The 16,052-nt window shown below is 55.5% G+C and overlaps 1 protein-coding gene across 7 annotated transcripts in view; it reads left to right on the top strand.

Moving 5' to 3' along the window:
- The window catches only part of MYO16 (myosin XVI), a 697,134-nt gene that overhangs the window by 640,387 nt on the left and 40,695 nt on the right, over window positions 1-16,052 (top strand). For all 7 annotated transcript variants that reach the window (XM_070048580.1, XM_051849982.2, XM_051849978.2 and 4 more), the window contains one exon: window positions 14,105-14,263. In XM_070048580.1, the coding sequence (XP_069904681.1) occupies window positions 14,105-14,263 (159 nt within the window). The remainder of the gene's footprint in view (window positions 1-14,104; window positions 14,264-16,052) is intronic.

Here is a 16,052-nt window from a genome sequence, read left to right as displayed (position 1 = left end):
TGCAGCTCTCCTGTGTCACCCAGAAGAAAGCCACAGCTTGGGACTGCCACGTTCCTTGCTGAAGCCCTTCTGTGTGGGGAATTCCGTTTCTTAATTCCAGTTCCAAGGTGAGATCGGCTGTTGGTTGGGGCCGGGCTGGTTTTCGCAGCCGACTGGAAGGGACGAGTAAGAGTGCCAGGAACGAATTGAGGCTGGCTCCCGCCACACTCACATCCATTCACACACCTCTTCTTGACTCAGTGACCAAAGCCCGGCTGCAGACCTGCCAGGACAATAGGGCATTTTCCTTCTTAATTTCCACGAGGGTTGGATTGACTCTCGGCTCTTGCTGTTGAGCTGTCTTTATAGATTACGGGCAATAAAGTCCCCCTGGGTTGTTAACAGATGAGTTGCCGTAAGAGTAACTGCTCAGCCCTTAAGAGAACGTAATGTGGAGTTGTTCCGTTTCAGAGGCTTTGGCTTGCTCTCCCCTTGGGAAGCACAGCTCCAGAGCCTGCTCCCTCTCCCCTCCCTCCACCACATAAACCTCTGGCACGACGAGCGACGCGGGTGAATCACGCGCACGCCACACCAGAAAGTAAAACTCTTGATTATTGACATTAATTCCCCTGCAGTCGTCGCGGCCCAGCAGGGGGTCTCCATCACTCATTTCCCCGCGCCTGAAATCATCTTTAATTTAGAGGTTGGGAGAGTGACACAGGAGAGAGGCTGTGTATGGGACAGCAGTCATGTGGGATCATAAAAATGTCTTTTTAATCTGATTGTCATTAGAAAACCCAGTGATGTGGCCCAGCTGCTAATCTGAGTGCATTTCCATTTCTGTGGGGATTCAGTATGTCTCAGGGAACCCTCAGTAATGATTCTAGGGAAAAAAAATTCTTTTCAGGCAGCAGAATTGCTCTGTGATCTGCCCTCGAAACATACAATTCTTTCCGGAACTTAAAGCAGCCCAGGTTAACTTTTGGCAAAGCGATAAAACTAGCAAGGATATTTTACATGGCTCTTTGCTGCTGGCCTCCGGATTTTAAAAAGGTGTGGGAAAGAGATCATTAGAGAGGAAGGTCAAGCTTCAATCATGCATTCAGAAAAACATGCGTTGATGATCTGCGTGGCACCAGGCCCGGTGCCCGGCTGAATGGATTCTGCAACGCACGTGTGCGCCCTGCTCACAGGCAACGGAGGGCCCCGGGGATCCAGTGGCTGCGAAGCCCGAGGATCTCCATTTCCCGGGGGACACTTCAGGCCGCACTAGGCACGCCCCTCCCGCTGCGCCTGGGGGACTCTGCGGCTGTAGTCGGAGTGTACTTTGCTCTGTTTTTACGTGCCTGTTGTGACCCACTCCATCCGCGTCCTGGCCCAGGACTGTGCGTCCTTGGAAACACTGGCCCACAAGGGAGGATTTACTCGCAGGGGTGGAGGGAGAGGGAGGACCGGACAAACAGACGTCTGTGCAGCAGGCCAGAGACCAGGGTGAGCCCCCCTCTGCCCGGTGGAAGGATTTTTAAAGGGCTAAAGGAGATGATGTTTCGGAGAATCCACCCAAGCCGTGTGGAAAGAGAAGCTTTTCTTGTGAGTTCTCGAGTCGTTGGTGTGTAGACTCGCACGCTGTGGGAAGGACCAATCACACGTGCCTGGCCGGCTCTCAGTCTTGCACCGTGTGGTTCTGGGTCAAACGAGGCACCTGCCCCCGCCCTTTCAGGGTGATTGGCAGTTGCTCTGCGCCATGGCTGCCGCATGGATGCAGGGACGCTCGGGTACAGGAGCACAGGACCTGCAGACAGAATGAGCAATGTCAACCAAGGACACAGCTGCTAAGGCTCTCCATGAAACAGCCCCTGGAGCTTGTTGAAAATTCTGATGAGAATTAAGTCCATAGGTATGTTTGATTCGTTGTTCAAGGCCTCTGAAGAACCAGCTGGTGGCCCTCGGTGCGTGCCGGTGGGCCGTTCTTCCGCTGGTGGCCATGGTGCCCCCCACGCCGTGTGGACATGCCAGCCAGCACACAGCTGAGCTCCCTGGGCCCCCAGGGGTCCTGGCCCTAGGTCTGCCACATTTCCCGCGACTCACTGATGTCCCAGCGGGAGCTCAAGGTCTGTGGCTGATGCCTGTTCCTGTGGTGCTGGCCGTTCCCAGCCGGCTTCCCCCACACCTGAGATGGCTCCGTGGGTGAGTAGGGCTCTGAGAGGACCTGAGCCCCACCGCTGCTCTGGCCATGTGTCTTCCTTCTCTGGCCTGGTGTCTCCATTGCAGGCAGTTGTCCCCGGCTGGGTGACTGTGGCCAATTGCAGATCCTCCCCCATAGAGAGGCAGGCCGCCGTCCTCTCACTCGGCTTCCTGGGGCAAGCGAGGAGCAGGTGCTGAGGACCGCCCGCCGTGCCTCACAGCCACGGTTCAGGACTGTGGCTTCACGTTGGCATCAGGTGTGGAGGTGTGCAAATCACAGCAGGCTAGGTGACCTCACGGCCTGGCAGGTCGTATCTGCAGCGGGCCTGGGCCAGGCCAGCTCGTTGTGTAGGGAGTGCACGGTCAGCTAATTGTAGAAAAGGAAGCTGTCACAGCACCAAGGAAGGGAAGGAACTGAAGCGTTTTTTTTCCCTCCGTCATGGCAGGGGCAGAAGAAATGGGCACAGAAGGATCCAGTTGGTAAAATGAGAAGGGAAGTTGGCACGACGTGATTTTCTGTGCATTTTTGGGTCCTAAAAAGCCGTATTTACACTGACAGTCACTTTCTAGCTTCCCTACGAACGTGTTCCTCCTGCACGCAGCACATATGTTGCTGGAGACACGGCTGTTTCCCTCCGTCAATTCATGCTTCCTCACGCAAGCCCTGTGCCTGCCCTTGGCAGGGGCAGGCACAAGCACTTTGGGCCCCGGAGCAATGCTGGAAACACAAGTTCAGGGGGAATTTGGATCTGCACCAGAATGGCAGTGCCATGAGGGGGCATTTGGAAAGCAGGCGGGAGCCCAGGGGCCGACTCTGGACGCTGAAGGCGTTGAGTTTTCTCCTCGCCCACTGTGCCGGGTTTTTCTCATTGGTTTCTGCAGTGATGGATTCTTTGCCACATGTAGGCAGTGCACCACACACAGTGGGACAGCTGTGTGCCAGCAGCAGCGGGGGGACCTGGCATCCCCTTCCCCCGAGTGTGTGTGTGTGTGTGTGTGTGCGCGCGCGCGTATCTGTAGGAGATGCTGGAGCCCACTCCTGGTACATTTGTGCAAGCATGAACAAGCATTGAGCAAAATCCACCTGCTCACCACCATGGCGTCGGGTCGGTCAGAATCGGGCTGGCCCTCAGCCAGCCTCCTTCTCCGCTCACACTTGTGTGTCACCACGCTGGACGTCTCTCTCCAGCTCGGCGTTCTGGATGAGCCCCGGGTGTCTGCGGGCATCTTTGTCCTTGACGGCTGTCCCGCCGAGAAGCCCCCTGCACACCGTGTGGGTCATGCCACCCAGCAAAGGGCCAGAGCAGCCTGGTGGAAGGAAGCCGGCTCTGGCTGTGGCTGCCCGACGTGGGGGTGGTTCCCGGGACCTCGTCCGTGCCTCTTGCTCGTGTTCCACGAGAGAGATCTTAGAGGAATCTGAGGTTTTAAAGGAGCCGCCCCGTGGGACACAAACCGGAAGCCCCCGGTTCAGGTCTCAGTGACCTTTCGCAAGTGCCAGTAACGCTGCATCTCTCTGCACGCTGGGAAGCTGCAGCTTGCCGCTCCAACCCCAGGAACCTGCACGGCGGGCGTGCCAGGCAGCTTCTCTCTGCATCTGGGCTCTTCCCTGCTGCCGGGCGGGCCGGGAGAGGCCGGCATGCTAAGGGCAGGCGCACGGCCTCTCTGCAGGGGAATTTTCCTATAGCGCCGCAGAGTGACTGGCAGCCCTTGTGAGTAATGACTTCAGAATGCATTTTCACATTTTTTATGCCTGACATAGCACTCTCAGGATTAGCTCAGCCACACTGCTATCGTTTGTTTTTCTTGCGCATTACAGAAACCTGGATCTCAAGCTGGGTAACAGAGCAGGGATGTCTCGAACGCTCTTCCCCACGGCGGGGACCCAAGCCCTCTTGCTTCCCTGCTTCTCCTAGACCTTTCTGGGGCCCATGACATGTGGGCCTCCCCTGGCTCGCCAGCACAAGGGCCCTTGGTCCCTCTCGACCAAGCCTACACCTGCCTTCTGCCCACCATCCCCAGGGCCTCCTTGCTGTGTGGCTGTCAGCTCCCTGTCCCCTGCTCAGCCCGTGAGTCACCCTCTGCACCTGGCGCATGGCCCATCTTCCACACTGCCCCTCGCGCTGGTCCCAGCCTGCCCATGGCCCGCATCTCAGAGGCATTTCTGACCCACATCCTCCCCTGCCTTCCCGCTCCACCTGCTGCCATCCCGGCCCCATCCCTGGCTGCTAGACTAGTTCCCATCTCTCTCCAGCGCCCACCCAGCACTGCACTTCTGTTGTGAGATTCATTTTCTAAGGAAATTCTCTCTTCTTCCCGCCCCGCCCTTGCTCAGGGCACCTGCTGGGCTCCACTCCTGTGCCCGCCCATGGTCTCCACCCCCTCACCCTTCCCGGCACGGTGCAGCCTCCTGCCTCCGGTGCGGCCCGTTCCGGCTCTGCCCACACCTGCCCTGCCCTGCCCTTTCTGTCCTCCACTCTACATTCTGCCCATGCCTCACGGTCCAGGGTTTTGCCTTCCGCCCACACAGCAGAGGCTCACCTGACTGTCTCGTGCCCACCCAGACTTCTCCTGCGAATGCCCGGAGCGTCGTGTGCAGCTTGCACCTCCAGCCCCCAGCCCCTCGCTCCTGAAAACCCTCCTGGAGGGGGACCATCCTGTGAGCCTCCCCCCAGGAGCCCAAGAAAGGACCCCTCTGGCAGCTGGGTTGCTCTCTGAGTTAAAACCCGCAAGCCAAGCCAGCAAGCAGGCGCTCGGCTCCAGTGGGTGAGAGGCCATCCTCGACTCTTCTAGAACCTTCCTCCCAGGCCCACCGACCCTCAGCGCCCTCCTCCCACTCCCCCATCAACCCCCATCTCACCTGGTGCCCCCCGCGGCCCCTCACGGACGGGGGCTCTGCAAGGATCGTTCCTGGAGCAGCGTGTCCAGCCTGAAGTGCGGACCTCTCGGGGTTGAATCCAGGATGGAGGGGTGTGGCCGGCTCTGGGCATCCTGCGCGTCCCTCCCACACGGGGCTCTCCAGGTGCTGGGAGTGACCCAGGCCCCCGGCCCCTCACTCCCGCCTGGGGACGCTGAGCGTCGTGTGCCTGCTGATTCGGAGCTCTCATCTCAGGCACCCGGGCCCCCTCGTGTTTCTCTAGTTCCCTCCCAGCTTGTTCTAGGATCCTGCTCTTTCCCCCACCCTGTGCCCCTCCCTGAGGGAAGGAAAGGCCCTGTCCTTCGTCCCCCTCCCGCCTCCCCTCCCCCTTATTTAAAACACCCGTGCACCTCTGCTGAGGGGTGACTGTGGGGAGCAATCCGGACTGGACTGAGTTACTGGAATTAAGACTTATTCTATGCATCTGCTCTCCCACAATATGGCGCTGGGAGAGAAGTAAACAGCTTCCGCACAGCTGCCTCCAGTTCAACTAATAAACTGTAGGACTTGCTCCTGATTGGAGAGCGGCGTACTCGGCGTGTGGGCGGCCGAGTTGGGATTGGCGGAGGAGGACTATAAAGGAGGAGAGAGACGGCATGCACCGGGAACATCTATGGGGAACATCTAAGGGAACCCGTGCAGCCCCCGAGAGAGCCGGCTGGCGGTGTGCCGCTCCCCTGCGGAAGTGGGGAATGTGGCCAGGGGGAACTGCCCTTCCACGGAGGTGGAAGGGATAGTAGCCAACCCGGGAAGAACCAGCAGCAAACCCGGGGAGGGCCGAGCAGACGAAAGAACAGCGCAGGGTCCTGTGTTGCTCCTCCACGAAGAGGGGGAGCGACATAATGGTGCCGTGACTCGGATAGGAAACCTGACTCGGATAGGAAACCTAGGACGGATATGAAACTTAGGAGGGAAGAAACGGGAAGAACTGGGAAAATACCGGAGAGAGAGACTAGCAAACAGCCTAGGGAAAAGCCGGACGAAAAGGGTGCCGGAAGAAGCTATTGAAAGCCTAGGCATAGACTCGGATATGGACTACGGGGGGAAGCTGGGAGGAATCTCTAAGGTCGAAAGCGAAAGTGAAAGCTAGAACAAACAGACTCGGATGCGGACTGTGGGGAGAGGCCAGGAGAAATGAGGGAGGAGTATTGTTGGAGGAAAGCTTGGGGAAACATACCGGGTAGAGAAAAATGTTAGGGAAATTGAAGCCGCGGGGGGCAGGCCAATGCGGACACAAAAGCCACTTTGGGATTCTCAAGTTAGCCCGGGAATAGGGGGCGAAAAGTTGAAACCAGAAGCTGAAACGTGAGCCTGGTTGGGATCCGTCTGATTAGCCCGGGGAGCAAAGGACGGGAAGCCAAACTGTGGGGCGGAGACGTATGCTGGGTTGAATTCGCCAGGCTAGCCCGGGGAACTTAGATTGAATGCTAGTGGCGGACACGTAAGCTACGCTGTGTTACTCGTGGAAGCCGCCGCGTGCAGAGAGAGCACGGGGCGTGAGTAGATAGGGAACGGGGCTGGCGTAGGCCGTGGTGCAGACGCGAAGGGCGTGGAGACCGCGGAGCGCGCGAAGCCAAGCCGCGCAAAGCCGGGAAGCTGCGCAGATGAGAGAGGCGCGGGCTGAAGCGGCTCAGAGCCGGAAAGCTGCCAAGAAGCAGCCTCGGGGCAGGCGCAGCCGGGAAGCCGCGGGGATAAGAGAAACAGAAATTTAGAAGTAAAATGAGAGAAATAGGAATGTTGGCAGACAGAAGTAAAATGGGAGAAATAGGAATGCCCGGAGATAGAGAAATAGAGAAATAGAAAGGCCTCCCTACAATACTGCAATTAGAAGGCTTGGATTCGGTCTGCCCGATTAGTGAGGCGATGAGCACCTGGGCGGCTAGCAGCTTATGCGCCGCAGGTCACCGAAGACAGGCATGAATTAACATCAGAAAGGCTTCCCCACAATGCAACAATTAGGAGGCTTGGATTCGGTCTGCCTGGTTTAAGGCGGTAAGCACCAGCAAGCAGCTCTACCAAAGCATGAGCTGCAGGTCACCGAAGATAGGCACAAACCAACACTAATAAGTCTCCCCCACAATACGGCAATGAGAAGGCTTGGATTCGGTTTGCCTGATAGGTTTTGTAAGCACCTGCAGGCAGTTCTAGCAGAGCAGAGCATGTGCTGCAGGGCACCGAACACAGGCACGCATCAGCACCTAAAAACCTCCTCACAACATGGCGAAGAGAGGACCCGGATTCGGTTTGCCTGATAGGACTTGTAAGAGCCTGTGGCAACTCTAGCAAGTAGAGCAGAGTGTGTGCCGCGGGACACCAAAGACAGGCGCGTATCAACGCCAAAAATAAAAAGAAAGGGGGATCTGTGGGGAGCAATCCGGACTGGACTGAGTTACTGGAATTAAGACTTATTCTATGCATCTGCTCTCCCACAATATGGCGCTGGGAGAGAAGTAAACAGCTTCCGCACAGCTGCCTCCAGTTCAACTAATAAACTGTAGGACTTGCTCCTGATTGGAGAGCGGCGTACTCGGCGTGTGGGCGGCCGAGTTGGGATTGGCGGAGGAGGACTATAAAGGAGGAGAGAGACGGCATGCACCGGGAACATCTATGGGGAACATCTAAGGGAACCCGTGCAGCCCCCGAGAGAGCCGGCCGGCGGTGTGCCGCTCCCCTGCGGAAGTGGGGAACGTGGCCAGGGGGAACTGCCCTTCCACGGAGGTGGAAGGGATAGTAGCCAACCCGGGAAGAACCAGCAGCGAACCCGGGGAGGGCCGAGCAGACGAAAGAACAGCGCAGGGTCCTGTGTTGCTCCTCCACGATGAGGGGGAGCGACAGGTGACTGTCAGCCAGTCCTGGTGCCGAGTGAGCAGTTAGGGTTTCTCACTCAGACACTGCCCTGGTTGTCCTGCAGCCCAGGGAGCAGTTGGGCGGCCTTGCGGTCGAACTCGGTGTGGCCGCACCTGTTCCTTCTATGGCCCTGTGGTCAAACTCCGTGTGGCCACATCTGTTTCTTAGATGGCCCTGTGATATCTCTCAGTGTGGCCGCACCTGTTCCTGAGGTGGCCTTGCAGGGCTAACTCGCTGTGGCCACACCTGTTTGTCTCCCAGCGAGGGTCATTTGCTCCAGGGTAAGGACTTTGCTGTACAGATGTCTACTAGAGCCCTCCGTGCATGGGGCATGTGGTATTTTCCCAGACCCTGAAGCGTACACAACTCGGGGAGGGGTAGATAATGATCTTCATTGTGAAACAGAATGCAAGCGACAAGTGGAAATGGAGAGAGTGAACATTTATTTAAAATGAGAAAAGCAATGAAAAGGAAGTGTGCATTTACAGTGGCTTGCAGATAGTACCCCGCACAGGTTGGGTGGGTCCCTCTCTGGGCCTTGGGAGGGGCTGTGCCAGTGGGGAGAAGGCACCTGGAACCCCCACTCAGCATACTTGTGCCCCACCCTCCACCACACAGACTCACGCGGCCCCGAAGAGGCTCACCAACTCCTAAAGCATGGACTTTAATTTCCTGGTTCTGAAGGCCGCAAGGCTGTGAGAATCGAGGTCTAAGACAGCCGAGTGTGTCTGCACTCTGCCTGTTTGGCCATCAGTAGGACAGAAGCAAAACTTCAGGAGTCCTCAGACCAGGGGCCAGGCCCACCTTTCAGATGTCCACTGACCTGTCCTCCCACGAGCCGCTTTGCTCAGGCAGGAAGCAAAAGCTCCGGCCTTTGCAACGTTTAGAACACGTTCAGCTCACGCGATGAGATGATTTCTGCACCTTATAATTTTAAATAAGTACAGGCTGGAGCGCAAAGGCATATCGCTAACATGGGAAATCCCTCCAGACGTCTACAGCGGTCCCGTGCGGATGGGGAGAAACGGCCGCCACGGTGTGTGATCTCTCCATACCTGTGCAGAGTCCTCGCTTAGTAAACCCATCAACTGCTTCAGTTACGGAAAGCCCAGTTCTCTTAGGCAACAGAATTCCTACCAGCAGTGTCCTTGGCACAGTTTCTCTGTTGGCACAGTCATCTCTTTTCTCGGCACAGTCTTGGCACAATCATCTCTTTCTACCAGTGTTTTCTGAGCACCGTCTGTGCCAGGTGCTGTTCCAGGCCCCAGGAACTCAGCAGATGTAGAACGTGAACTTGGGGCTGTGCAGAAGACCCCAGCAGGGCGGCGTGGACTGACACTGACCTAGTGTGGGGGAACCAGGGGAGGGGCTGCTTTCTGAAAGGTGACCTGGAAGGCCTTTCTTGTGGGCAGGGGAGGGTCATGACCGGCACAGCCCCAGAAGCAAACGCAGAGGCCCGAGAGCCCCAGTGTGGGGAGACCAAAGGGTGAGGCGGCCCGCGGCGGGTGGGGGAGCAAGGCCTGTGGGTGGGAGGAGGAGACCCCCCAGTGAGGAAGGGGCAGGTCGCGGAGCGTCCTCAGGCCTCAAGAAGCCTGAATGAACAAAGTGGCCAGTGGACCTCACGTTTTATTTATTTTATATATTTTTAAACATGTATTTATTTATTTGAAAAGCAGAGTTACAGAAAGAGGGTGAAAGACAGAGAAAGAATTCTTCCATCCACTGGTTCACTAGGGCTAAGCCAAAGCCAGAAGCTGCTTCTGGGTCTCCCACTTGAGTGCAGGGGCCCGAGCACTTGGGCCGTTTTCCGCTGCTTTCCCAGGCGCATTAGCAGGGAGCTGGATCGGAAGTAGAAGAGCCAGGACTGGGACCGGTGCCCATATGGGATGCAGGCAGCAACTTTACCCACTGCACCGTGAAGCCGGCCCTGAACCTCGCCTTTTAAAGCTCTACACCGTGACGAGCTGGGTTAGGGGCCGTCTTGTGTGTCACAGAACAGCCACGTCCCTGGCCTGCACCACCAGATGCTAGGGCCGTGGGGAGTTCTGCGGACAGCAGCGAATGTCGCCTGAGAACAGACCACCTGTCCCAAAGCCCAGCCTCAGCGAGACCACACACAGCCACAGGAGTGTTCCCTGATATCATGACGGCGACGGCGAGTCCTTCCTCTGCTGTGTAAACGTTCAGGGATTTGCTGAACTCCTGACCCAGATCAAAGCTCAGCTGGAAGGAGAACACACCGCTGCCTGTCTTTAATCACGGAACCCCAAGGTCAAGGCCGGGGCTCCGTCTCTGAGTCAGACCCCAACGTCTCTCGCGTCTCCAGTACCTGCAGCCACAGCACCAGGCAGGGAGCGGTCACGGAGCCGCCCTACGAAGAAAGCATGCGGGTGTTCAGAGCAACTCGTGTCACCACGCTCCAGCTCAGGGGCGCCCCGACCCGCCTGCAGCCCCTCTTCCTTCTGGAATGCAGACGCCGACGCCAGCGACAGCCAGGACTCCCAGGACTCCCTCCTCCACTTGCTTGCCCTGAGTCTCCCGTGCTTCCCATGCGATTTGCCCCGGGGTTCCTTCCTAAAGTGCTCGACACAGCGCTAACTTCAGACCTAACGCCGCACCCTCTGGAGGTGTCCTGGCTGTGATCCCTACAGAGCCTGGGGGCAGAGGACAGGAGTGCTTTTTTAAAAAAAATAATTATTATTTTATTTATTTGAAAGAGTTACAGAGAGGTAAAGCCAGAGAGAGAGAGAGATCTTCCATCCACTGGTTCACTCCCCAAATGACTGCAATGGCCAGAGCTGTGCCAATCCGAAGCCAGGAGCCAGGAGCTTCTTCTGGGTCTCCCACGTAGGTGCAGGGGCCCAAGGACGTGGGCCATCCTCCACTGCTTTCCCAGGCCATAGCAGAGAGCTGGATCGGAAGAGAGCAGCCGGGACTTGAACCAGCGTTCATACGGGATTCCGCAGCTGCAGGCTGGGGCTTTAACCTGCTGCGCCACGGCGCTGGCCCCGACAGGATTCCTTTCTTGGCATCCAGCTGCCACCGTTCAGGAAGATCTCATCGTGGCGCATTTCTGCCGTCCAGTCTGAGGATCTACACGTCGGGGCACAGATGTGCTTCCGTGTCTGGATTTCATGGGAAGCAGGTGTTTATCCGAAGAGGCAGACATGCAGCTAGGAAGCTCAGGCTCCCATGGCTAATCACGAGTTAGAACAGCCGCCAAAAGGGCATGTCTCGTGTTGATGTTGCAACTGCAGGGGTGCAGTTCCCAGCTCAGCGCCGCGGAGTCATGGATGATACAGGCACAGGGAAGCAGCCGCCTCACCCTTCACATCAGCCGATGAAACAGGGCAAACTTTACATGCGGGAGCGGAGCCTGGAAGAAGGAGTGTGGGCGGGAGGCAGGGCCCCTGTCCCTGGGTCAGCGTCAGTTGCAACACTGGTGTTTGTGAAATGTTTGCTTGTAAGATTAACCTCTGCAAGCCTCGGTGACCTCATCTGGGCAATAGCATCTTCCTGGTCGGTCTGCGGAGTTGTGCAAATGAGAGCTACGCAGGGCAGGGCACCACGTTCAGCAGGGAGTTGGCCCCTCCTTGGAGGTGGGAGGCGGGAGGCGGGTCCCCTTGTCAGAGCAGCGAACTGAAGTACCACGCTCTCCCTCTGTTCTGAGGCCTCCCCTTCAGAAAGCCCCGTCCCCTTGTTACTGTCCAGGGTCAAGCCTTCAGCAGGCATTTGCTTGTAAGATGAAAAATGGACATTCCCTGGATAAAGTGAGGATTGCAGTCTAACTTTTCTGGCAGATTTTAAAACATGTCTTCACTGTACTTGGACCTACTGAGTGCAAACATGCAAATATTTTTAAAGAAGATTTACTTATTTGAAAGGCAGAGTTAGAGAGAGAGAGAGAGAGAATCATCCATGTGCTCGTTCACTCCCCAGATGGTTGCAACGGCCAGGGATTGACCTAGTCAAAGCCAGGAGCTTCTTCTGGGTCTCCCACGTGGGTGCAGGGCCCAAACTCGTGGGCCATCTTCTGCAGCTTTTCTCAGGTGCATTAGCAGGGAGCTGGATCAGAAGTGGAGCAGCCAGGACTCTAACGGGCGCCCATATCTGCTGCTGGCATTGCAGGTAGGTGTTTAACCCCCCTGCGCCACAACGCCCACTCCAACGTGAAAATACTTTTAACCCTTGTTGGTGAAAATGAAGTTGCTGGTTCTCATTTAAGTGCATCGATGCTTCATGAGATAGAAACGAGTTATGAGCGAAGCCATTATGCGGTAATCCTGCGGAAGTGGTCCCAGGTGAGGGAGCCCCTTCCCTCACGTGGAAGAAGACTGGCGCGGTAGTCGGCAGAATACCCGCACTGCCCTCCACCTGTAGCCTCCCGGGCACTGTGAGCAAAGCCCTCGCTCCTCCTGGGGGATGTGTTCCCATCTCCCTTGTCTCCCTCTGGCCTCCCAGCACCTAGCCATGAGGACGCCATCACCTGGCTCTTCCTGCCTCCAGCCTGCACACCTGTGTGCCCGGGTCGCCTTCCTACACACACTGCCCCCTGCTCCCAGGGACTTACCTGCAGGCTTGGCATCCTGGCTCTGAGCCCAGCTGCCAGATTGTGTGGCTGCCCACCAGTGTTCGTGGCTGCCTAGCGGGAGCCCCCGACCCCTGCATGTTGGTGGCACAGTACATCTTTATTCCCAGACACTTGGCAGTGAGAAACCCCGATGCCCTCTTCATTAAAACAGAGATAACATCGCCACCCCAGCTGACACCGTGTTTCACTACATGAAAGACTAACAATGTGTCTGGTGCTTCTTATCTCTTTTGAGTAATTTGTTAGCCTAGAACTTTAGAAAGGTCTATCTTCAGGATGGTCACAGTGCACTGCATGCCAACAGGAAGTCCTTGTGTCTGCGAAAACCCAGCATCCCGTCTAGGCGGCTGCTCCATTTCTGAACCAGCTCCCTGCCAATGCACCTGGGAAGGTAGCAGATGATGGCACAAATACTTGGGTCCCTGCCACCGACCTGGGAGACCAGGATGGAGTTCCAGGCTCCTGGCTTCAACCTGGCTCAGCCCTGACTATTGGGAGCTTTTGGGGGAGTGAACCAGTAGATAGAACATCTCTGTCACCCCTTCCCTCTCTAAAATTCTGCCTTTCAAAAATAAATAACAGTGAGACAGGGGCAGGATCAGGCAGTGCTGGGGACGGGGGAGGGGCTGTGTGGGACCCTGTGGGGACATGGGACAGGGGCAGGATCAGGCAGTGCTGGGGACGGGGGAGGGGCTGTGTGAGACCCTGGGGGGGACATGGGGACAGGGGCAGGATCAGGCAGTGCTGTGCTGGGGACGGGGGAGGGGCTGTGTGGGACCCTGGGGGGACGCTGACATTGGTCTGCAATTTCTGCTCAATTGGGGACCCTGCCTGAAGGTCTGTGGGGACCACAGGGACCTGAACCCACCAAGCCCTGGCATCGCCGCGTTTTCCTTGGTTTGGAGAAGTCACTGCGTAGCTTCTGTGTGGATCAGATGTGGGCCATGGCTTCTGTGTGGGCACATCCCAGAACACACAACCTGGACACACAAGCCTCACTTCAGGAAGTAGTGCGTAGAATGTGGAGGTGGAGTCTTGAAGATCAATATTCCAAAACGGAGAACGAAATCCTGTGCAGTCACATTGTGTATGTTTGAAAATATACAATGGACCTTCAGAGAGTTCATAGAAAATGTAGATTATGAAACAAAACATGCATGGATTGCAAAAACAACTTTTAATTCCACTTTTCATGAGCTGTTTGAAAGTACCCTTGTATCTCCTGTTTCGTCAAAGGTGTAAGTTTTCCTTCCTGTATTTAAAGTTAATAGTTCAGAAAGCTCTTGGGACATGAACTTACTGCCTTCAAAAGATGGGCATCCTACAATAAGTTACATGATCTGCATATGAATATGCTTGGAAAAACAAATCATGAATTTATTCCCACCACAATACTTCTCTCTCTACTGTCATTGCACAGTTTGGTGAGAGTTAAGCGGGCCGCAACTTGCGTAAGGATTATTATCAATTTGTTTTAAACATAGTTAAGATTTGATCTCATTAATTTTATGACTTTCCTTCAAACTTGTATTCAAGTCTTTGGTACATTTTTATCAGAAAGGAATAATTTCTTCTGAAATTTATTTTAGGTTTTGAAACGAACATGAACCTGACTACCCGGGATGATCTCTCTACATCAGAACTTGCGTCGGAGACTCAAGACAGAAATGCAAATAACCACGGAACTCAGTTCTCCAGCTCACTGTCCAGTGCGATCTCTGCTGAGAATGGAAATCCAGTCTCCAACGGTAAGCTCTCTCCACACCCGGAAGCAAAGGGAGAAAAGCTTTAAGCTGCACCAACCTTCCAGGAAGAGTGGATTTAAAATACAAAGACGAAGACGGCTTAGGAACGAGAAAACGGAACATTAGCTATGATTCCGCCATAAATATTATTTTCAGCAAATTATTACTTAAGGTAAATACTGTTCTAGCTAGTATTTGCTGACTTCTCAGGAATCTGGAGGTCAGGGAGGACTGCTGTAAATTGAGTCTTACACTGAGCGGGAGAGGTGGATGCTGTACCAGCAGCTGGAGTGTAAAAATATATATTTCTCCTCATAACTAAGAAACGTGGAAGCGACAGCTACTTCCTGTAGTGTTTTAGGTGCATCTATGAGTTTATCATCTCGAAGTCAGCTTGCTTGTGTGTACCCAGTAATGGGGAATAGATGCTGAAACCATTTTTTTTTCTCACGTATAAAGGAAGTCCAGGGCCTCTAGCAAAGACTGTTGGGAAAATTTAGGACAAGCTTTCCCTGAGACTATGCAGGAGAGTGGAACAGAGCGTGGTTTTGTTAATTCCGATCAAAGGCGCTGGAGTGAGAGCCTGGGAAGGCACTGGGGGGTGGGGAGGGGTGCATTGTCATCAAGGGGGCTCGCATCCAAGCTCTCCTTCCGGGCACTCTGGGGGCACCCAGCTGTCCAGAGAGGGCAGCTGAGATGCCGAGCTGAGCTTCCCCCAAGCCTCTGGGATGGCAGGGAAGAGAGTGGGTCTGGGGCTCACCAGCACCATGGGCGGGGCCTTCGAGGTGTCCATCACAGAGTCAGAGTGAGCCAGACCCAGGCACCAAAGCACAGCTGTGCTCTGTGCTCAGAGTAGGATCAAGAAGCCCCAGGGGAAAACCGGGCCCGTGGGTTCCTGGGAGAAGCACGGGTAAATCTGGTCAGGACCATCGGAGCAGCTGGGGCTTTGAAAGAGCCTCTCACAGTCAAAGCTAACCAGGCACGTGCGCATGCAAAATACGTTAACTACAAGCAGAAGTAGCTGTCGCCTGCAGTGCAGCCACAGGTGCTCCAAAGATGAAGCCCGAACACGTGTAGTGCACCGAAGCTAAGTGTTCCTCTCTGCTCCAGAGATTCGAGAATAAGCCGTTCAGTCGAAATGGGAAACCAGACGAAGCCTGTCTCGTGGAGATTGTGAATCTGAAAAAGACAGCAACGGAATGACTACAGCAGAGAGTGAAGGCAAGTTGAATTAGACACTTGCTTGAGACAAAAGCAAAATCGACAGAAAAACAACTGGAGAGGAGGAAGAGAAGCCAGAAAAAAATCTCCAGAATGAAACACAAAGAAGCCAGAGCAAAGAAGGGGAATTCCATAAGATGGTTCGCAGGTGCAGAGGACACAGTGAGAGGCTGTTGGGATCTTGGGGAGCGGAGGGGGAGGAACGTCGGAGAAAAGCCTGCTGAGAAATACCAGATAAGTCCCGGCCCCACCAGACCACAGCACACACGGTGGCCGGCGGTTTGTTGCCAAGTTCAGTGTAGACTTTGCAATGAGCAGGACCCTACTCCTCGAGTGTCTGTGTCGTTCATAGTCATGGAAAAGTGGACGTCAGTCGGGAGTCTTCTGGCTGGTGACTGCATTGCGCTGTCTGTTTCTGTGTGGCAGATTGCACCCCAAACTCAGCGCAGCAGGGATGAGCCGATGCTAGGGTCGTCTCGAGCCTTGATTAAGAAATGTCGCATTTCCCAGGGCACACACGTGACCGTGTCCAATCTCAGGACATTCTCATCCAGGCCCTGTCACGTGGGCC

The sequence above is a fragment of the Oryctolagus cuniculus genome, chromosome 9 (genome assembly GCF_964237555.1).
Source record: "Oryctolagus cuniculus chromosome 9, mOryCun1.1, whole genome shotgun sequence".
Taxonomy (NCBI): domain Eukaryota; kingdom Metazoa; phylum Chordata; class Mammalia; order Lagomorpha; family Leporidae; genus Oryctolagus; species Oryctolagus cuniculus.
Note: the sequence above shows the minus strand (reverse complement) of the source record. Positions and strands in the feature narration are given on the sequence as shown.